This window comes from Protobothrops mucrosquamatus, unplaced genomic scaffold (genome assembly GCF_001527695.2).
Source record: "Protobothrops mucrosquamatus isolate PMUCROS unplaced genomic scaffold, P.Mucros_1.0 scaffold46, whole genome shotgun sequence".
NCBI lineage: Eukaryota > Metazoa > Chordata > Lepidosauria > Squamata > Viperidae > Protobothrops > Protobothrops mucrosquamatus.
Genome location: NW_015386428.1, coordinates 1,516,176 through 1,537,303, shown reverse-complemented (window position 1 = coordinate 1,537,303; position 21,128 = coordinate 1,516,176). Strand labels below are relative to the sequence as shown.

The 21,128-nt window shown below is 48.2% G+C and overlaps 2 protein-coding genes across 3 annotated transcripts; both read left to right on the top strand.

The window, feature by feature from the left end:
* Positions 1-1,215: 1,215 nt before the first annotated feature.
* HPCAL4 (hippocalcin like 4) lies at positions 1,216-2,982 on the top strand. Of its 2 annotated transcripts, XM_015811682.1 has the most exons (3): positions 1,216-1,377; positions 2,121-2,336; positions 2,785-2,982. In XM_015811682.1, the coding sequence occupies exons 1-3, from the start codon at positions 1,216-1,218 to the stop codon at positions 2,980-2,982; spliced, it is 576 nt and encodes a 191-aa protein (XP_015667168.1). The 2 variants fall into 2 exon arrangements, with proteins under 2 accessions (XP_015667168.1, XP_015667169.1); XM_015811683.1 differs by lacking the exon at positions 2,121-2,336.
* Positions 2,983-9,877: 6,895 nt separating this feature from the next.
* On the top strand, positions 9,878-19,184 carry NT5C1A (5'-nucleotidase, cytosolic IA). The gene is made up of 6 exons (XM_015811681.1): positions 9,878-9,991; positions 15,774-15,941; positions 16,173-16,302; positions 17,008-17,130; positions 18,245-18,429; positions 18,819-19,184. Exons 1-6 carry the CDS (start codon positions 9,878-9,880, stop codon positions 19,182-19,184), a joined length of 1,086 nt encoding a protein of 361 aa, XP_015667167.1.
* Positions 19,185-21,128: the final 1,944 nt, after the last annotated feature.

The window sequence follows — 21,128 nt, the reverse complement described above, 5'->3', positions numbered from 1 at the left end:
AATACTTCAGCGGCTACAAAGAAGAGGGGGTCAGTTATTTTTGAAAGCACCAGATGACAAGACAAGAAACAATGGATGGAAACCAATCAAGGAGAGAAGCAACCTGGAATTAAACTTCCTGACAGAGAACAATTAACCAGTGGAACTCCTGGCCTTCAGAAGTTGCGGGTGCTCCAACACTGGAGGCTTTTAAGAAGAGACTGGACAGCCACTTGTCTGGAATGGTATAGGGTCTCCTGCTTGTGCAGGGGGGCTGGACTCAAAGATCTTCAAGCTCTGTTATTGTATAAATGAGTAGCAAAATGTTCATTTATTTCCTCTACTTGATTAGATGGCCTGTAGTATACACCTATGACAACGTCTTTCCTTTTTCCTTTTCTATTAACCAAATACATTCATCCTTGGTATCGTGTCCTGTTTTATATCGGAGTTCCTCTTCCTTCTCACCTGGGCAGCAAATAGTTCTTTGAGGTTGAACAACAGCATTGCCAACTTCAGCAAGTCACTGCTGCCCAAATGCTGAAGATCAGTTTTGCTTTTCTCTCTGTGTGATTGTTCAGATGGCAAACCTAATAATCTTACGCCACTGAAGATGTTAACTAGCTTGGTAACAAAACGCTTGGAAAGTCTTTATTTCCATGATTTTTTTGTTTGTTAAAAATTAAAATGTTCTAAAAATTAATATTTTCCCTGTTGCAACGTGTCAGTTTACAATAGTTTACAAAAGTTTTTGACCCTTTGTTGAAAAATTCATCACTATCTTCCCTGTTTTAAATGTCTGACTCTTTTTCTATGATTTTTTATTTTTTCCCTCTTAGATCATTAAGAATTTAAAAATTTCTAAAGAATTAAATTAAGTAAACTGTTCCCCCCCCCCAAAAAAAATGTTTAGTTGAAAAAGAAATTGAAAAATTGAAAAAAAATGCAGTTCCATTGGCTTAATTCTAGAATAATGTAGACTGTTGGCTTCATATAGGTAGTCCTTCTGGCATGTCTTTCTCCCGGTGTTAGTGAATCACCGTTTGGCTCCCTTTTATTATGAAATATGCAGCACCATCAGAGGAACAGTCCTTCGGGAAAATGAAGGGGTACATTCTACCCCATGCAGCTTTATGACCCAGAGTGGGCACATGACAGAGGGAGGGAGCCAGAGGCAACTGAAGACTGTGCCAGGAGAATGGCACGGCTAGCACCTTTCTCTTTCCAGAAGTCACCATGGGGAAGCACAACAGCAAGTTGGCTCCAGAGATGCTGGATGACCTGGTGAGAAGCACTGAATTTAATGAGCAGGAGCTGAAACAATGGTACAAGGGCTTTCTGAAAGACTGCCCCACAGGCATCCTCAACTTGGAGGAATTCCAGCAACTCTATATCAAGGTATGGCATGGAGGGGCGAGGGCAGCTGAGTTAGGGCAGCTTGCTTCAACCAGGCACTCTCTTGAGGTATGAACCTCAAAGCTCCCGGAGTAGCCACAAAGGCTGGAAGCTCTGCTGTCCCATTTTAAGAAGTTTGTTGGCTGTATCTTATGATTTATGATTTGTCCCTTTGTTGCTTGTGAGAGCTTATGCACCTGAGACAAATTCCTTGTGTGTCCAATCACACTTGGCCAATAAAGAATGTTCTATTCTGTTCTACTTTCTGAGTGCTATAGGTCCAATGAAGCTCACTTGGATAATGTTGGCTTATCAGTGAAGCCGCCCATCTGGAGCTCAGGGTGGCCATTATGTCCTGTAACATCAGTCCTGTGAGGCAGGAGAGAGTGACTGGCTCAGGGTTACCTAGCAAGCTCTTGAGAGAACGTGAGCCCAAGACTCAGGATATCATAAATAAATAGATAAATAAATCTGGGCTTCATCACTTCTAATCCAACAGACTAGCCATGTCACCATACTGGCTTTGCAAGGGATAGGATGCACTTTTCAAGTCATTTGTGACTTTCTGGAATGAACCTTAGGAAAAGCAACAAAGTAGAAGTAGCATTTCTGTTCAGCATTGATTGGGTGAAGTTCTCAAGGGATGGGATGCTGCCGCTGTTTCTGCTGCTGGAGCACCTGCAGGTGTTTCACCTGAGGCAGCAGCCCCTGTGGTGATGACGCCTCTCCCATTTTTCCTCTTGCAGTTTTTCCCCTATGGTGACGCATCCAAGTTTGCCCAGCATGCTTTCCGCACGTTTGACAAGAACGGAGATGGGACCATTGACTTCCGGGAGTTCATTTGCGCTCTGTCCGTCACTTCCAGGGGCAGCTTTGAGCAAAAGTTGAATTGGGCCTTCGAGATGTATGACTTGGATGGGGACGGGAAGATCACACGCTTAGAGATGCTAGAGATCATTGAGGTAACAGAGGTTCTCTTGGGTGGATTTCCACCTCAGGCTTGGTATTCATAATTAGGCCAGTGCAAGGTGGCCAAACTGAAATTATGTTGTGAAGTCACAGCAGATCATCACTCAAAGGAGACACAATTTTCTACAGCTTTATAATTTTTTTCCCTGTGAACCCCATAAAATAGGCTTGACCAAACTACAAAAGTCAGGAAAATCAGGAAATCCTTGTGGTTCACAATCCCCCCAAAGTTGTCCTTTCCTGAAATGAAGAACAGATAAATACAATGGTACCATATCTCCCATAAGCTGGTCCTATGCTGATGGTCCTGCCTTCGGGTATCCAGAAGTCTATGCATGGTCTATGGTTGCTTATTGCAGGTGGGGGAGGGGGCAGCAAAGTAGGTATTAAGTGATCAGCACTGGAAGAACCATGCCCTCATTTTCCCCATCTGTCTTTCAGGCTATCTACAAGATGGTGGGTACTGTCATTATGATGCGGATGGATCAAGATGGGCTGACACCCCAGCAGCGGGTCGACAAGATCTTCACCAAGATGGATAAGGATAAAGATGACCAGATCAGCCTGGAAGAGTTCAAGGAGGCAGCCAAGAGCGACCCCTCAATTGTCCTCCTGCTGCAGTGTGACATGCAGAAGTAGAAGGGTTGGGGCACTAGTCAGTCCGTCCTCTGCCTGGCTGTGTGCTGTCTTTTTCTCTTTAGGGCTGCAAGCCCCCTCTTGAGGGAGGCTGCTGCCTTTGCCCAGATGAGTCTGCAAGGGCCTGTCCCAGCACTTGCACCAGCACAGCCAGCCCAGACGTTGACCCTTTGGCCAGGGGCCTTAGCTTCTAAGCCAGGAGATGTCCACCTCTATCCACTGGGTCTACTCTGGCTGGAGCCTCTGGCCTGTGCTTTTCTTCTTGGACATGAGGTGTTCCCAAGACCTGGCAGCAAATTTAACTTCTAATGGGCTGCCTGAATCCAAGATCCAGATGGCTACAGCTGCAAGGTCCATTGTCTTAAATTACTAGGTTTTGCTCTTAAGGGTAGAAAAAAAAACTATATCCCCTCCCCCCATTGTGTCCCCCACAACAAATCTTTACAGAAACTCTTTTTGATGGCAGGTCTAGGGCTGTGTTTTCCACTCAGTGTCCTGAGGATTTCCCCCACAAGCCTGAAAAGAGGAAATATTTCTTTTCTCTCCTTCCCCCCATCACTTCCTCCCTACCAGATGCAACTGTTTTTGGCCAGGGGGAGGCTGTGGTTTCTTTTTGGAAATTTAAAAAAAAACACCTGTACCTCCCCCCCCCCCTTTAGATCAGGGGTCTCCAAACTTGGCAACTTTAAGACTTGTGGACGTCAACTCTCAGAATTGAAGAGTTGGCTGGGGCTTTGGCTGGCTGGGGAATTCTGGGAGTTGAAGTCCATTAGTCTTAAAGTTGCCAAGTTTGGAAATCCCTGCTTCAGGCCATTGTTCCCTGCACAAATCCACCCTCTGGATCTCTGATTAAATTCCCACCTCCAGCCAGCCAAAAGGGCCTGACTGGGGATGGGGGAGCTGTATTCCCACACCTTTGAAAAGGTTTGGTTGGGGAGGGCTGGCTGAGATTCCTGCTCTCCATCTTTGGAAGCAGAGGGACACTGTTACAGCGCTTGCTAAAAAGTATATTTCTGTACTAATCTTATTGTATGTAAAAGTACAGGTTGTTTTCATTTTTGCTTCTGCCAATAATTCATTGTAATAATTAACGGGCTCTAAAGACGGGAGAGGAAGAGGCACTTGGCTTTTCCCAAAAGCCAGGGATGGTGCCGATAAACCCCTATTGGTGGAGATTGCAGGAGCCTCAGTCTGGAGGGCCCCCAGAAAGATTATTCTTGGGTGGCCAGTGGATTAAAAATAAACTGTTGGTGCAAGCAAAGGGCACCAGAGGGGACTGTTTCAATGAGCCTTGCCAGAGACTGGGAATTCCATGGAGGAATGCTCTGTTTGGGGACAAATGTAACCTGTGACAGACGTAAATAAGCTGCTTTTTGTTCCTTCCAATTTGCAACCTGGGAACTAGCTGTGCTCCTAAGGGGAACAGGAAAAGGAGGTGTGGCAGGGAGCACCAGTGGTTCTGGCAACTCTGATGCCTTTCAACTCTTCATTCCTTCTCTCTCTCTCTCTCTCTCTCTCTCCCCCCCCCCTTAGCATTTAAGGTTTACAACTGAGCAGACATGCACTGTGATTGATGCCCCATGACATTTAGGGCAAAATGTGAATTGGCTACTCCAGAAGGCCAAGGTGATGGTAACCTCCCTGCGATGAAGTGTCTGGTTAGGATGGCTAAAGGAAAAAGTACAGAGTACAGAAGTGCCAAGAAAAAGGGTGATTAGAATTTCAGGCGTTCTGGGGGGGGGAATGCCCCCCCCTCGTAAAGCAGTGGAAGGACTTGGCAAAAGGCCCAAGAGAGAGCACAGTTACTGGCAGCTGTAGGTCATTTGCTCCCCAGCAGCTTTTGCAGGGTGGGGGGTTAGCTGTGGCTTGCCGTGTGAATCAAAGGCCTGGAGTTCATGTGTGGAAGGAAACAAGTCAGGTCGAATGAAACAGACTTTGTCCAAGCAGAGTTCTAGTGAATTGCACTTTTTATGGTGGATGTCTTTAGTTTCTTCTTGGCAGTTCTTTGACTGGGGCAGAAGAAATGAGGTGGGGTTGGTTTAGGGTCCCAGGAAGGTTTCATGCGCCGCAAGGCAGCCACTGTCTGTGCCAAGGCAGTCCCTTTGGCTGCTGTGTCCTGCCCTTCCGTGTCCCGTCCTGCCCTAAACATTGCTCTTGGAGATTGTCCTATCTGCTTATTGTGATTGTGAGTATTGTACTTGTTTAGGAACTGTGAGGTAGGTTGGGGAGTGTGTATGTGTGCGCACATGTAAATCTATTTTTATTTAAGTGTTCAAAGGAATCCTCATCTGATGGGAGTTTGCAATTTGGTCTCTGAATAAAAGAATGATCAGTGAGCCTGGTCTGTCTCTGTGTACCAGGGAGGGGAGGGGAACTCTTGAGAGTTTCCAGTCTCACCTCATGTGTGGCTTGCTTGCCTTTGCCACTTTCCCAGATTGTTTGCAGTAAGAAAATAGCTGATGAAACTACAGGAAAAGGGGTTTGCAGGTGAAAGCTGTCAGCATCTGGGAGCAACCCACATGCTTGGAAATGGCCGAAACCAGGGAGGAGGGAGGAGGCGCCCTGTGTTTTCATGGAGGGCCTGGCCCCGGATGCACCCCGGGCACTCCCACTCCAGTGGCGCAGTTCCTTCAGGCCGAGAGCCACATCACATGCTTGCTGAGCTCCAGCAAGGTTTTGGAGCCCGAGCAAAAGCAAGGTTTAATCTACTTCAAACTAAGGAATATTAATTAAAAGCAGTTGGCATATTTATACTTTTTTGCCATATTAAAAATCACAGTCTGTTGGGCCTCTGATGTTGGCAGCCAGCAGTTGTCATAAGGGCAGCCAATGTGGTTTTCAAAAAGGGCATGCACTTTAGCTATGCACTTTGGAATGAACAGCCTTCGAATGGTGAGAGTATGAACGGATTTCCAGAAAACATTGCAAACTATGGGAACCATTTGCACTTCAGTTTGAGATGCAGACATCACAGATTCATCCCCAAGAGCTTGTGCCTATTTTCAACAGTGAAGGGACCCAAGGGTAGAAAACATCCTGCAGCCAAGAAGGCTCCACACACATTTACACAGGTAAACCTCCAAAATGGCCCCAAGGACTCGCTAAAGGAATGCAAATGACCATCTGTCTGCAAGCAATATAAATCCTTCCACTCCCCACCATCTAGTCAGAGCTGAAGAAGCTTCTTGGATGAGAAGCGAAACATCTTCAAAAGAAACATAAGAGTCCAGTTGCCTCCTGAAAAAGGCACCCTTGGTTCAAAAAGGGCAGTTCAGGTTTCCAGAAGATCTGGGCCTTCTCCCCCTGCATCCCAGGCAGCTGGTCTCACAGGCTGGCTGGATGCTGACAAGGTGGACCGAGGGCCTATTCCAGCCTTAGCATCTTTCCAATGTTCTTATCTATAGGTAGTCCTCGACTTACCATTCGTTTAGTGACTGTTCAAAGCTGCAACAGCAATGAAAAAAGTGACTTACGACCGTTTTTCACATTTACAACCGTTGCAACATCTCCATGGTCACATGATAGAAACTCGGATGGACCTACCATATGGCCGCTTGGCAATTGACTTATTTATAACAGTTGCAATGTCCCAGGTCATGTGATCGCCTTGTGCGACCTTCTGACAAGCAAAGTCAATGGGGAAGCCAGATTCACTTCACAACCCTGTTACTAACTTAACAACTTCGCTGATTCACTTAACAACTGTGGCAACAAAGATTGTAAAAGAGAAAAACTCACTTAACAAATGTTTTGGTTAGCAACAGAAAGCCCTAACTCAAGGACTGTTCTATGCTGCTGGGACGTCTGTTGGACAGTGACAAAGGTGGATGGATTGACACCCTGTTGCTTTTTTTTTTTTGGTCCTTGCAACTCCTATGAGAGGGACGGTAGTCGTAGGGCAGCCAGTTTGCCCAAGAACTTTATTTACCAGGCCAGCATCCGCACTGGACCACGGGGTTTATGTATAGCAAAGTGCTATAACACAAACCTAAGAAATGGGCTAACTCAGAAACTAAATGAAGTCTGGGAACTATCATCCTCTTGATCAAAATTTTGAGACAAGGACAACACCTTAAATTCTTGAGGTTCACAAAAATGATACTCCTCATCAGGTTGAAGTAAAGTCATGTCATTTGTGGAGTCTGTTTCTTTCACAAGTATTTAAAAGCTATTAAAGTAATATACAGTAGGTGATGCTATATTTTGGCTAGGTTTGTGTAGGTTAATACATTTTCAAGTTTTTTCAAAATGGTTCAGACAACTGGTGCTTTGCCCACCCAGTGGCTGACGGGTCCACTGCTCATTGGGACAGTCATGGGCAACAAACCAGTAACTGGGGGGGGCAGAGGGGTGTTCTCTTTCCTAAATTGCCCCCAGGGACCAGCCTATCAATTCTGGTGGAGCTTTTGACTGGCTACAGCTCTGAGGTGGCTGTTTGAGATGGGTGGGTGGTGGAAGAGAGGCTGAAGGTTGAGTCTGCATCATCCCTGGGCCAAAGCCAACTCTCTTCGGGGCTTTGTGGAACCTCTGCAGTTCCGGTGAGACTCCGAAGTGAAAAAGGGCCGCTGTGTGTCAGCTGCAAACAGCAGAGAGCCATTTGGGACCTAATATTGAAAGCAAACATCATTTAGAAAATAAGCCATACTCCTCCACTGTCTGCCAATGAGTGTGCAAGGGGAGAGCCTGCCCACTGCATCTCTCCTGTTAAGGGGGCAGAAACCTCTTGCCTTATATAACTGTTATTGTTTTATCAATGCATAAAATACAAATAAAAATAAAAATAGGAAATTAAGGAAGGGGGAAAGAAAATATGAGGTTCAAGGGAAGAAAGAAAAAGGCATTACAACTTCAATTTTTTACTTTTACCCATTTGTATATAACTAGCCATTTCTTTAACAACAAATTTAATTGGCAAAACCAAAGTCTAATTTTCATTTTTTTTTTTATTATAACCACAAAATCCAGAAGTGCATGCTGTGGATTGGTGGCAGTACCACACATCAGGGGAAGGGACAGTGCCACGAGGATCTCTCCAAACCAGCTTGAGGTGTCCTGCTCTCCCTTGAATCCTTGCCCTGACACCTTTCCTCCTGTCTTCAGGAGAAGCTTGGTCTTTCCTGCCTGGGAGACCCTCGGCTGAGTCTGCCTTGCAGGCATTTGTGGGGGATGCCTGGGAGGGAAGCCCCGGAGCTGCCCACAAGGCTCCAGCTGAAGCTGCCAGAGGAGAGCAAAGTGTGCCCTCCCCAGACGATGCCAGGCCAGGCCCAGTGCCAATGTGGCATGCCGGAGAAATTCAGCGTCCCAGTAAGATTCACTCGTTCCTTGACAAACATTGGCTTGTCAGGCTTTTGACCCACTTTTTCTCCAAGGCAGTTTCCATGAGGATCAGCCTTTGTTTTCGGCACAAGCACCACCTTGCGAGGAGGCTGAGCTAGAACTCCCCAGAGGGGGAAGCTGTGTGCAGGGCTGCACCAGCTGTAGCTGCTGCTTGTGGATGCCAGTCAGAGTCAGCTTGGATAAAGTGGGTTATACATGCAGAAAAAGTGAGCCGAAAGCACCGAGTGCTACAGCATCCTGGCCCCCTGGCCAGGGGTGTGGGAAAGAGAGGAAGACCCAGGGGAAAGCATGGCAGTGGCCACCCAGCAAGCGAGTTGAATGGACATTCAGGGGAGCTTCTCTCCGACTAAAATGAAGCGGGAGAATCCTTAGCCTTCTAAGCAGCTGGATTTTGGACTACTGTAACTAAAGCTTTGCTCTTCTCCAGCCAAATACCAAGGGCCTCTTTTCAGCATGTGCAATTAATTTCTCTCAAAGGCTAATCAAGCAATTGTGGTCACATTTAAGTTCAGGCTTTTAACTGAAGTAGACCAAAACCCCATCATCCGTGATTGAACACATGCTTTTGGAAAAGGAACAAGCAGAGCTGGTGAGCCAAAGCGCACACACACACACACGCGCGCACACACGCACACACAAAATTTCCCAGCACATGGAGCTGAGCATCCTTTCTCTGGAATGCCCTTGAGGCCAGGAGCCTTGGCTAATCTGTGGCAAGTGGGAAATGGAATAAGTCAATCAAAGGATGGCAGGGCTGGGCACCTCCTCCCAGGGAGATCCAACAAGAGGGTAGGGTAGGGGTGCAAGCCTGGGACTGCCTCTCTTCTCTGGAATAATTGGGGTGGGGGGTGGGGGCAGAGAGTCTCACAGCAGAAGAATGTGGATAATTTATAAAAGTGAATCTTTTAAAAATCCCTTTGCATTTGTTTCTGACAGCAGAGGAACAGTAAAAGACCCCTAAAATCAGTAGGTGATGCAAGACAGCCTTCTCTTCCAGGAATCGGTCCAAATCCTGGCCCCTGTTGGTCTGGCCTTCAGCTCCCTGGGAGCCCCTGCTGGATCTAAGAGGGTCTCCTTTTAGCACACCGCATGCCATTTTACGTGGTCTTTGCCATGAATGTGGGCATTCTGCCCAGATAAGTCCCCTCTCACAAGTCAAGTCCAGACTCTTTTTGGCCAAGACAGAGGACCCCCCCTCTTTCTTGGGCAACACACTCTGTGGGTCCTGCCCCCACCCTAATTGGAGCTGCCCACAGATTTAGTGGGTCTGAGGAAAGGGAGGCCGGGAATGTGGGAGGACTTGGGCAGCTGCCCAGACAGTCGCTTTGGGAGCAAGAGTGCCCAGGAGGTTCATGGGATCCCTTATAAAGAGCGTGCTCTGAGCGACACTGACACACACACAGATGCAGAGGTTTGCCTGCCGGATTCACCCTCCCTTTGTAGCCGGCAGAGGCGGTGTCTGTCTCCTTTTGCAGCTGAACTGGGCTCTTGGGCAGAAGGAAAGCAACCGGCCAGCTGGCTGCATCTTCTCCTGCTCCTGGACGGGTAGAGGGAATACGCCATGGAGCCCACTGGACCCGGATGCCCGGAAAGCAGAGGGCAGCCAAAACAAGCAAGTTTGGAGGATGCCAAGGCCTTTTATGAAAACTGCTCTTCCAAAAAGAAACCCAAATCAGTAAGAAAGATTGTTTTTCCTTCTGGGGTGGATGGGGGAAAGCTTACTTGTTGGCATGCCAGGGCACTTATGACGCTGGTCTGGTGTCAAGAGGCAGGTGATCCCATCTGGTGTCGTCATCAGGGAGATGAGCTTGGCTCTAAAGGGGACAATTAGCCAGGACTGTTGAGGATGAGAGACGTGGCTGCTTTTGAGGCTCAGAGATGCTTCCTGAATAGATGGTCAGCAGAATTGGCACTGTTTTCCCAGGGAAACGCTGCTCTTGTGTGTAAGATTGACCCCCCCCCCTTGCAGGTACCTGAGAGAGAAAGGAGGAGCATGCCTTCCTTGTGGGGGCTGAGATCTCTCTGCTGCTCAGTTCTGCTGCTACTTTTGTGTTTCGGGGGCAACATCAGAGCCCCGTTTGACAAGGAGGGGCCTGCAGGCCACCATCTCCCTCCTCAAATGCAATTTAGAGGCTTCCCTTGCAAGAAACGTAGTGAAAAGCCTGGGCTTATTCTTTAATGACAATATTAATTGCTGGGATAGACAGTTCTCTTGTATGATGATTTGACTGGGATTCCATGCTTTCTTGTGCTGTGAGGGCCTGGCCAGAGTCCACCCTGCAAGGGTGTCCCTCTTTATCTACAGAAATGGACCTGGCCCCACTTGATCAAACAACCTGGCCCATTTCTTTTCAAATGGGCCATGCCCACTGAGGAACAATTACTCTCGCTCCCCAGCCCCACCATCTCACTAGGGTTTGCAATGTCCATCAAACTAGCCTTGGCTGAAGGGCTGCCCACACCCAGTCTGCAAGGGAGCCTCTTCCAGGTAGCCCTTTGATCTGGAACTTCTTGGAAATCTGGGATATCCATGACCTGCTTCCCTCCGATGAGGGGTCTCCAACCTTGGCAACTTTAGGATTTGTGGACATCAACTCCCAGAATTCCCCAGCCAGCAAAGCAAAATTCTGGGAGTTGAAGTCCACAAGTCTTAAAGTTGCCAAGGCTGGAGACCCCTGCCTCAGATCATGCACTAATCTCCCCTTTGCTGAATCGTGGCCTGCTTGAGGAGAGGTGTAACTTTAGAACCTGAGGACTGAGAGGCAGTTGAGTCAAATCTGTAGACTTCCAACTGTCCACTGCCCTCTTTTATTCTTTTTGCTAGCTGGACACAAGCATTAGCATCTGCCATCTCTTGTAAAGCTTGCAGAACTGACAATCGTCCCCCAAAGCCCTGAAACTCCTACAGGGACACACTGTACATTCATGTACAGAAATACTGCTGACCCTCAGTTCAACAGGAAAAGGATTTCAGAGATGCACCCAGAAATAATATCTGCAGAAATGGGGTCATGCTGAACAGGCTCATTTTGTTTCTGTGCTCAGTCTTAGCCTTCTCAGCATCAACTGTAAGGAGAACATTCGATCTATATGGGGAGAAACTAGTTTGTGATGTCCAAGCAACAGGGCATTAGGTGACCTTGCAGAGGGCAAAGTACATGTTGCAACAGAGGGTCTGCCTGAAGGATGGAAGCCCTTAGTCAGCAAGTGGCTCATGAAGACATCCTAAATTGACTGAAAAAACAGAGGGTTTTTTTCTCCAAGGAGGTGAAACCAACTTTCCCGTCCTAGCGACTCAATAAGCAGTGAGAGACCAGGGGTTATTCTCTCTCTTTGTGACTTAACATGTCATGTGAATGCAGATACAGTCAACAAATTGTGACTGAAAGTGGAGGCAGGCCTGGAATAAGGCAGAGAACCCTTGAAGTCACACCTGAGAACTGAAGTTGCCCTCTTTCTTCTGTAGCCCTTTAAACACAACTCTGCAGGGCTTGGGGGAGGGGGGGCTTGTCTGTCTGGTGGGAACCGTTATCTCCAATTTCTGCCAGTAAACTTAGGGCTGACCTCCCCATATCCCTATCCCATACCTGCCCAGCAAGCATTCTCATGCATCCTGCCCTCATGCCAGAGTCTTGGTGGGGTTCTCCCTTCTGCTCTTTTGCCCCCGTGGACACTCCTGGGCAGACTGGCAAAGCTTCTTGCCATCACTTGTCCAGGAGACAATCCTCAAGTGCCGCAGTCAGCCAGCATTTGGAAGGTGCACTAAATTCTGCCTTGGCAGCAGCAGCTGGTGTCAAAACAAAGAGGCTGGGATGGATCCTGCTTTATTTTTCCAGAACAAGCAGTGAGTGAGTTCAGAAACTGTCTCATCATTTATTGAATATTGGTGTTCACACAACATTTCTCATCCGTGAGAACTGTTTAATCCCAAGCAATCTTGGCAACTGTTATGGTTAAAGGTCCCCAGCCCTACAATAACTAGGTTTTATTGTTTGCATGGCATGCAAACCCTGTCTTTGACCTGAAGAAGGATATTTTGTGGCTTACAGCCAATAGGTCAAACCCAACCAGATGATTTTGGGCAATGTATGAGTGAGGCCACTGGTTGGTTTCACACATTCCACTAAACCTAGGGTTGCTGGGTTCATGCAGTGCACTAAACTAGAAATCATTCTTTACCAACCTATGATAGCTGAGTAAGACTACTGTTCAGTAAAGCCAAAATAAACTTCAACAAAACAAGCCATCCTATGGCTCCGTGCATGGCATAAACGAGGTCTCGGCCTTTGACTCTCAATTGTGTACCTTCCTGAGAGTTTTGGGCTGGGAATCCTTTCCTCTGGGCGGTCACCTTTGCCAGTCTTAGAGGGACTTTGGCTCGTCAGATCAGAGAAATGCCATATGACTACCACAACAAGCTTCCCTGAATTAATCAGCTGCACTTCTGCACTTGCACAGCTCACCCAAGGCAGGCTGGACATGCAGTTCGCTGAGTCCCTAAATGGCAACCATTTGTGGCATTTCCACCTGGCAGCTTCCTGGTGTGAAATTGCTGAAGGTTGGCAGGAACAATGGCCTTCCCTTCAGGGCCTGCCCTTCCATCCAGTTGAGGGTGAGAAGCTGCTGCAAGCTGAAGGGGGCCCGGGAGGAAGGGACAGAGAGCCTTTCGACTGGGAGGGCGCTGCCTGTCCCGCTCCCCTTATCAAATTATATGCATTTATTATTAAACTTCTATGCTGCCCATCTCAGAGGGGGGAACAGTTGGCAATGGTGGCTCCTTCCTTCGGGCTGGTGGTGCAAGGTAAGGACATGCTGTGCTGTTTTCCGATGAGTCGGAGCAGATCGTGAAGGCTCACGGCCTAGACACGTTCTTCGAGCACGAGAAGACGTATGAGAACAAGCCTCTTGCTCAGGTGTGGTTCGGGGACCAGTGGCACTGTGACAAAATCGACCTTTTCATTGTTGTTTTTGCCAAGAGAGAGGATGGTTTTATGGCTGCCCTGCTAATGAACACTTTAGCTAGAACAAAGTGAGAAGAAACATTCTGAATACCAACAAAGCCAGTATTAAAGCAGGAAGCAAGATAGCAACACCATTTCAGGATAACAATTTATATTAGACCCAAAGTGGGATTGGCAAATTCAAAGAACAGGAGGGCAAATGTGCCTGGCTAAGGAGAGGGCAGGAAGCCTCTGGCCCCGGGGCCTCCCCAAGGGTGCTGTGCCTCAGCTGGTCCCCATTTCCTGACCACCTGGGGAGTGGGCCGCACGCTGGGGCTGACGCTGTGTGTTCCTCTGTCCAGGGACCACTGAAGGGCTTCCTGGAAGTGCTGGGGAAGCTTCAGAAGAAGTTCTACACCAAAGGCCTTCGCCTGGAATGCCCCATCCACACCTATCTGGTCACGGCTCGAAGCGCTGCCAGTTCCGGGGCCCGAGCCCTAAAGACTCTCTGAAGCTGGGGACTAGAAACGGACGAAGCCCTCTTCCTGGCCGGCGCACCCAAAGGCCCCTTGCTGGAAAAGATCCGACCTCATATCTTCTTTGATGACCAGATGTTTCATGTGGAGGGAGCAAAGGAAATGGGCACTGTCGCCGCCCATGTTCCTTATGGGGTTGCCCAGAAGTACAAGCTCTCAGCACAAAGAAAAGCGGCTCAGGACAGCAAGTAGTGCCCAGGGATGGCCTGGGCTGGACCAGCACTTGGTAGAGAACGACGTCTCGGTTGGTGAGCGCCAACCTCTAGGATAACAAGAACCAAAGGTATTGGGATGGTCCATGAAGGATCTGCTGCTGCCTGTGCATGTTGCACTTTATGCTCTTCCCCACCAGCACAATAGTTTTGCCCCACACCCTCCTGCAGGTCCCTCACAGCATCTCCAGGGTCTTTTTGGTGTCCCTTCTGTAACCAAGAGTGCTTCAAGATAGAGCTAACCTCCTCTTCCTCCAAAATGGGATCATTTTGCCTCTGGGGACATTTTCTTGTGTCCAGGCAATTGGTTCTTTTGGATCCAGAAACAATGAATACCGAGTAACTAAAGGGATTTGAAGCTTTATTATTAGCTCAAAAATAGATAGAAATGCATAACATAAAAGAATACCAAGCAAGACCATATCCAAATTTCTTACAAGCTGCCAGGAACTCCTTAATAACGACAGCAGAGATACCCCACAGGCAGTACCTAATGCTAGGTTTCATGCAGAAGCTCCCTACAAACAACACAACCCCAAGAATTTTATCAAAACATGGCACCGTGACTTCATGGCCCTGCTAAGCTCAGGAGGCTGCAAGATTGATCTTGACTGGGTATTGCACGACTCAGATGGGAAGAAAATCTGAGGCTTTCACAGCAAGAGGAGCTTTGAAGTTATGTGAAGATTCCCCACCTTCTCCTTTTTTCAGCAAGCAACAGTGGAAAACAAGCAAGCTGGCTCAGAAGGAGCTGTAACCTCTAGACTTTTCTTAATATGAAGGAGAAATCAAAATATGCCACTAACTTCTCAATAACAATGATCCTCCCCATTGCCACTACACACACACACACAAACACCCAGATGTCTGATTGGATGAAGGCAGCTAAGTATTGCCAGTCTGCCAGTGACAGGGATTTGTTCATTGGCCAAGCACAACAATACGGGGAATTTGTTCTATTTTATTTGAGGGAAGGCGGGGGGGGGGGCAGAGGTTGCCGACCAAGTGAGCCTTGGTGGTTGTCGGTTTTCTGCAGTTAGCAATTGGCTAGAAATGGCAACCAGCGAATGGCTGGTTGTTCTCTGCAAGGCTCAGAGACTCGTGGACAAGCCAGTGCTCACAGCTCCCTGATATGTAGGCAGGCCTGAAAACAGTGAGAACAGAGCAGATCCAACCTAGCTAGGTTAAACTAAGCTTGGAAAAGCAGGAGAAAACTTGTCTGAGCTAGAAATGCTTGGCTTTTTCCTTGGCAAGCAGGTTTCATGGCTAAGTGACTCTGATGGGCCCAAGAGGAGCAAAAGGAAACAGGCAGAAGAGCCATTCATGAGAAAGAAGCTGTTTGCCAACGGAAGCCAGCATTTGATGACCAGAAGCCAGGCAGAGCTCAGAAGCTGGGGTGGGCTTCTGCTGGCCCTGCCACATGGGGCAAGCAGTGAAGCCTACATCCACACTTTCTCCCAGCATGAAAACAAGCACAGCAGCGAGGAGGAGGGTGGGGGGACAGTTGGCAAGGGTGGCTCTCTCCCTCTGGCTGGTGGTGCAAGGTAAGGTAAGGAACCTCACAAAACAATCAAACTAATATGGAAGCTGGACAAACTGAAATGAAGCTAATGACGAAAATGAATCATTGAGGGAAGCTGGGCTGGCTGAGCCCCACGCCTTCAAGGGCGAGGAATCCCCAGTCCCCCAAGGGATACTCCCTTTGGCCCAGTCCTCAAGGACCGTTGCCCTCTCTTATGGGGGATGCAACCACCGCTCTTCTCTTGCAGCCAAAGCCGCAACACGCCATCACCATTGCTGTGTCCTCCCGAGCCCTGTTCCGCATGGAAGAAGAGCAGAAGATTTACACGGAGCAGGGTGTGGAGGCCTATGTGAAGTATCAGCTGGAGCACGAGGAGGAGCCCTTCCTGCCCGGAGCGGCTTTCCCTTTTGTCAAGGTCTGGTCTCTTTTGCTGACATTCACACATGTCAACACTGCAAATATTGCTCCACAGCGAGGGGTGGGGGACAAGTCAGCACTCGTGGCCATTTCCCTTGCTGGAGATGATTGCTAGTTGGGCCAACGCCAGTAAGCAGCCACAGACAGTTTGAGCCCTTCCTGTCCGATGATCCCTTAAGTTAATGTCTTGCCTCCTTGGTCCAACCATTCTCTCTCATTGGATTCCCAGGCTCTGGAATCAGTCAATAGCCAGCTGAGGGAACTGTTCCCAGAGAGCGAGGAACTTTTTGACATTGTCCTTGTGACCAACAACCACGCACAAGTGGGTGTTCGCTTGATCAACAGCATCAATCATTACAGTAAGTAACCGGAAGGCAGGATCCCTCGCCAACATCCGCCTAGCGGCTAATCCCCTCACCCACATCCAGCGAATGGGGCAGTGGGCTCAGTGCTTGGAAGGGTTGTCCACCTGTACAGCCCCGGGGAACCCTGAATCTCTCATCAGGACCTCCACTGAGCCAGGAGGAAGCTCTACCTCTTCACTTCCTTAGGGAGCTTATTCTCGGGTACTCATTGTTAATTGGTTCCGGGAGGTGTGATGAATACCAAAAATTATGTGTACCAACAATTTTTTCCCCTAAGGAATAATGTAGTGAGTCACAAGGCAGCCAACACCAACAGGTTCTAGCTTGCATACCAAATACCAAAAAAAGATGAGTATTGGGATACAAATTTCACATCAAAATTCATTGAGTATCAAAGTTGATGCATTTCAAAGCAGCTGAGTACCAAGGTACCACTGCGCAGCATTCTTCTTTTTGAACTGAACTGCCAAATTTCTGCCCAGCTTAACTTTCCCTGTCTGCTGGTTCAGTGCTTCCGCTGTTACGGTACATTAAACATAGCCGGTTTTGGCAACTCTTCAGGTACTTCCAGGATCCTCATTCCTGCCCAGTGTGGTGTCCTCCAGATGTGCTGGCAAGGGAATCTGATACCCAGAAGGCCCCTGGATGGGGATGGCTAGTTCCTGTTTACCGACGAAGCGTCTCTTCTTTTTCTCCCAGATCTCTTCATTGAGAGGTTTTGTATGACGGGCGGGAATAGCCCTATTTGCTACTTGAAGGCCTATCACACCAACCTCTACTTATCCTCGGATTGCGAGAAAGTGAGTGAGGCCATAGAAGAGGGTAAGTGATGCTGTTGGGCAGAAATGTAGTGGAGGTTTGAGGGGCCTTTTGGACTGAAAAGGGGGGGAGGAAATGACATATTTCAGTCTGTGGGTACCTGTGGGGACGCATGTTTTCTAAAATCCAAAGCAAGGCCAACTTTACTGCTTGTTACTCCAGGAGTCATGACTGTTGTAGTTTTATTCATACGGTCTTGTGAGCCATTTAGTTGTGTTTGTTAAGGTTTATGAAGAGTCATTTTGGTGTGGCACTTAAGGCACCAGGCCAGAAACCAAGAGACTGTGAGTTCTAGTCCTGCTTTGGCCAAGAGGCAGCTGGGTGATCTTCTCCCAGCTCTAGGAAGGAGGCAATGGCAAACCAATTTCTGAAAAACCTTGCCAAGAAAACTGCAGGGATTTGTCCAGGCAGTCTCCAAGAATCAGAATTTAAAAAAAAAGATTTACTGGTCCTACCAATCCCACACGCAAGACATTGTATGCTTGTTGGCCTTCCTAGACCTGGCAGAAACAGCAGTGGAAGACAGAGTGAAGCATCTGTCACAATCTCTTACCACGTAGGGGCAAAGTAACCCATGACTGAGGTTTGTTTGCTTTATCAGAATCGGGTTGCTTAGAAGAGTCCCTCCAGGTTGGGATTTCTGCCGGTTGGAAGAATGTGAGGATCTTGTTGGCTCATTGGCATAAGACTGATCAAAGGCATTGATCAGCTACTAAGTCCCAAAGAGTTGGAAGCTCACATATCTGGGGGACACTTTAACAGGGAAGAGACTTTTAGGGAATCGTCCTTCCAGATGTGAGAGGTAGTGGGGAGGATTCACAGGGATGGAAGGAGAGGATGCAGAAAGCGAGTCCTTGACAGCTAATCTTACAAATGGCAACTTAACCAGGTAATAAGCAGCATTTCAAAACATTCAGAGATTTTGCACTGTAAATGAGACTTGGAAGTTCCTTTTACTGTTTCCCAAATTCTGTAATTATCCCCACACTAGCATTAAATAGACCTCACTGAGTTCTTGTTCCAACATGAATTGAAGGAGGTTTTCCTTCCTTCCTTCCTTCCTTCCTTCCTTCCTTCCTTCCTTCCTTCCTTCCTTCCTTCCTTCCTTCCTTCCCAGGGATTGCAGCTGCCACTATTTTCACCCCCAAGAAAGAGGTGCAAGTCTCAGAGAAGCAGCTTCGTGTCGCCTTTGATGGAGATGCTGTGCTGTTTTCTGATGAGTCGGAGCAGATCGTGAAGGCTCACGGCCTAGACAAGTTCTTCGAGCACGAGAAGACGTATGAGAACAAGCCTCTTGCTCAGGTGTGGTTCGGGGACCAGTGGCACTGTGACAAAATCGACCTTTTCATTGTTGTTTTTGCCAAGAGAGAGGATGGTTTTATGGCTGCCCTGCTAATGAACACTTTAGCTAGAACAAAGTGAGAAGAAACATTCTGAATACCAACAAAGCCAGTATTAAAGCAGGAAGCAAGATAGCAACACCATTTCAGGATAACAATTTATATTAGACCCAAAGTGGGATTGGCAAATTCAAAGAACAGGAGGGCAAATGTGCCTGGCTAAGGAGAGGGCAGGAAGCCTCTGGCCCCGGGGCCTCCCCAAGGGTGCTGTGCTTCAGCTGGTCCCCATTTCCTGACCACCTGGGGAGTGGGCCGCACGCTGGGGCTGACGCTGTGTGTTCCTCTGTCCAGGGACCACTGAAGGGCTTCCTGGAAGTGCTGGGGAAGCTTCAGAAGAAGTTCTACACCAAAGGCCTTCGCCTGGAATGCCCCATCCGCACCTATCTGGTCACGGCTCGAAGCGCTGCCAGTTCCGGGGCCCGAGCCCTAAAGACTCTCCGAAGCTGGGGACTAGAAACGGACGAAGCCCTCTTCCTGGCCGGCGCACCCAAAGGCCCCTTGCTGGAAAAGATCCGACCTCATATCTTCTTTGATGACCAGATGTTTCATGTGGAGGGAGCAAAGGAAATGGGCACTGTCGCCGCCCATGTTCCTTATGGGGTTGCCCAGAAGTACAAGCTCTCAGCACAAAGAAAAGCGGCTCAGGACAGCAAGTAGTGCCCAGGGATGGCCTGGGCTGGACCAGCACTTGGTAGAGAACGACGTCTCGGTTGGTGAGCGCCAACCTCTAGGATAACAAGAACCAAAGGTATTGGGATGGCCCATGAAGGATCTGCTGCTGCCTGTGCATGTTGCACTTTATGCTCTTCCCCACCAGCACAATAGTTTTGCCCCACACCCTCCTGCAGGTCCCTCACAGCATCTCCAGGGTCTTTTTGGTGTCCCTTCTGTAACCAAGAGTGCTTCAAGATAGAGCTAACCTCCTCTTCCTCCAAAATGGGATCGTTTTGCATCTGGGGACATTTTCTTGTGACCTTTGCCAGGTGAACTGGACACGCGTCACCCTGTCTTGAGTGCAGCATGCAGGAATGGCTGACGATGCCCAGGGAAGCCTCGTGAAAAGACCCCCTTGCAACATTTGCTTGTTTGCAAAAGGCCATTTATCGGTAGCTGCATGGCAGAGGCCAGCTTGAAGCATTCTGCTGAGGGGAACCTGCTTGGGACTATGGAAGCCCCCATGAGGAGCCAGCACAGGCAGACCCCCCCATTTGAGGGAAATTATCACTCCTCCCATCTCATCTGGCCACAGGGGGTGGGGGTTGTTCATTGCTCTCCCCTCCAAAGTGTCTGTCAACGCTGTGACAAACAGAACTGAAGCCATTTTCGTTTTTATCTTCGTTGTCACATATTAGTTTAGAGATTTTACCTAGAGGAAGAAAGGGAGGGAAGGTGTAGTTTTCAGTTAGCCAAAACAACTTACTTCTGTGTGTGAGAATCAAGGTCAATACTGATAACATTTTGGCGGGCTAATGTGCTAGGAGGAGAGCCTGCATTTTGAAACAATTGGTGAATGTGATTTATGACAGCAATTTGAGGTGGGAATTGCAACTTGTAACTTTGTAGCCTGAAGGAGGGGATTTTAGTTTTGGGTTCACCTTTGTATGTGCCGATATCTTGTTCCTAAATAAAATGTTCTTTAAGGAAGAAACCCTTGCCTTGAAGTTATTTTAAACTGTTTCATCTATCGGAACCATGACAGTGCCACTGCCAGGAAAGGAGTTCTGAAGTGTGCCTAAGCATATTCATTGCCACAGAAGCTGCGTTGTTGTGCCAAACACATGGAGCTGCTTCAAGTGTCATTTGGGGCATTTTGGGGGACCCATTCAGGGTGCAATCTTTCCTGTGGGTCAGGCAGCAGCAATAGTGGGGAAAGTGGGCTTTGGCTCTGAGCTTGAATGCAAAAATGAGCTTGAGAAAATGTCCAGCTCCATGCAAGAGTCACTCAATGTTCCACAAGCAAGAAGGGGAACAGGTCTCCCCATACAACTCTGGGCACCCTTTGGGGAAGGAGAAGAGCATACAAAGCATGTTGTCCTTTTCCTTTCCAAGTTTTGAGAAGAGAGGCTGCAGGCTGTGGTCAGAAGCAGATGGTCACAGCTCAAACCCCGACTCAATGTGGTTACTCAGTGGGTAGTCTGAACAAATTGTTCACTCTAAATATATTAAATATCAAATGTGGAAGCAGTCGCCTCCCTCCAAGAGCTTCTGACAGCTTTTCATCCAGAGTCTGACTGTTTGGAGGAATCAGGGCAGTTAACAGAACTGAACAGAATCAAAGGATCCTAGAGCTGGAAAGGGACCTAGGAAGTCTTCTAGTCCAAGCCCCTGCCCAAGGCAGGAGTTCTCACTTTCAATATGACTGCACACTATTCTTGGGAAAAGATCCAAGAAACAATTTCCCCATTGTTAGAAGTAAGTCTTCATCCTGGTTCATCCAAGCCGGGAATAAATAAGCAAACATGGCAACTGCTTTGGGAAGAAGGTTACAGTTTATTGCAGAAGACAGATGGTCTTGCAAGAAGCAGCAGAGGAGAGGAAAGAGAGTGAGCACATGGGCAGATGGTCTTTTTATACCCTCTAGCCCTGCCTGGAAGTTTCCTG

Excerpts from the sequence above, each read along its gene's own strand:
- HPCAL4 (XM_015811682.1), top strand. The coding sequence starts at position 1,216 with ATGGGGAAGCACAACAGCAAGTTGGCTCCAGAGATGCTGGATGACCTG. Across the intron at positions 1,378-2,120 it reads TCCAGCAACTCTATATCAAG|TTTTTCCCCTATGGTGACGC; the intron begins GTATGGCATGGA and ends TTCCTCTTGCAG. Across the intron at positions 2,337-2,784 it reads AGATGCTAGAGATCATTGAG|GCTATCTACAAGATGGTGGG; the intron begins GTAACAGAGGTT and ends TCTGTCTTTCAG.
- NT5C1A (XM_015811681.1), top strand. The coding sequence starts at position 9,878 with ATGGAGCCCACTGGACCCGGATGCCCGGAAAGCAGAGGGCAGCCAAAA. Across the intron at positions 9,992-15,773 it reads CCAAAAAGAAACCCAAATCA|CCAAAGCCGCAACACGCCAT; the intron begins GTAAGAAAGATT and ends CTTCTCTTGCAG. Across the intron at positions 16,303-17,007 it reads CAACAGCATCAATCATTACA|ATCTCTTCATTGAGAGGTTT; the intron begins GTAAGTAACCGG and ends TTTTTCTCCCAG.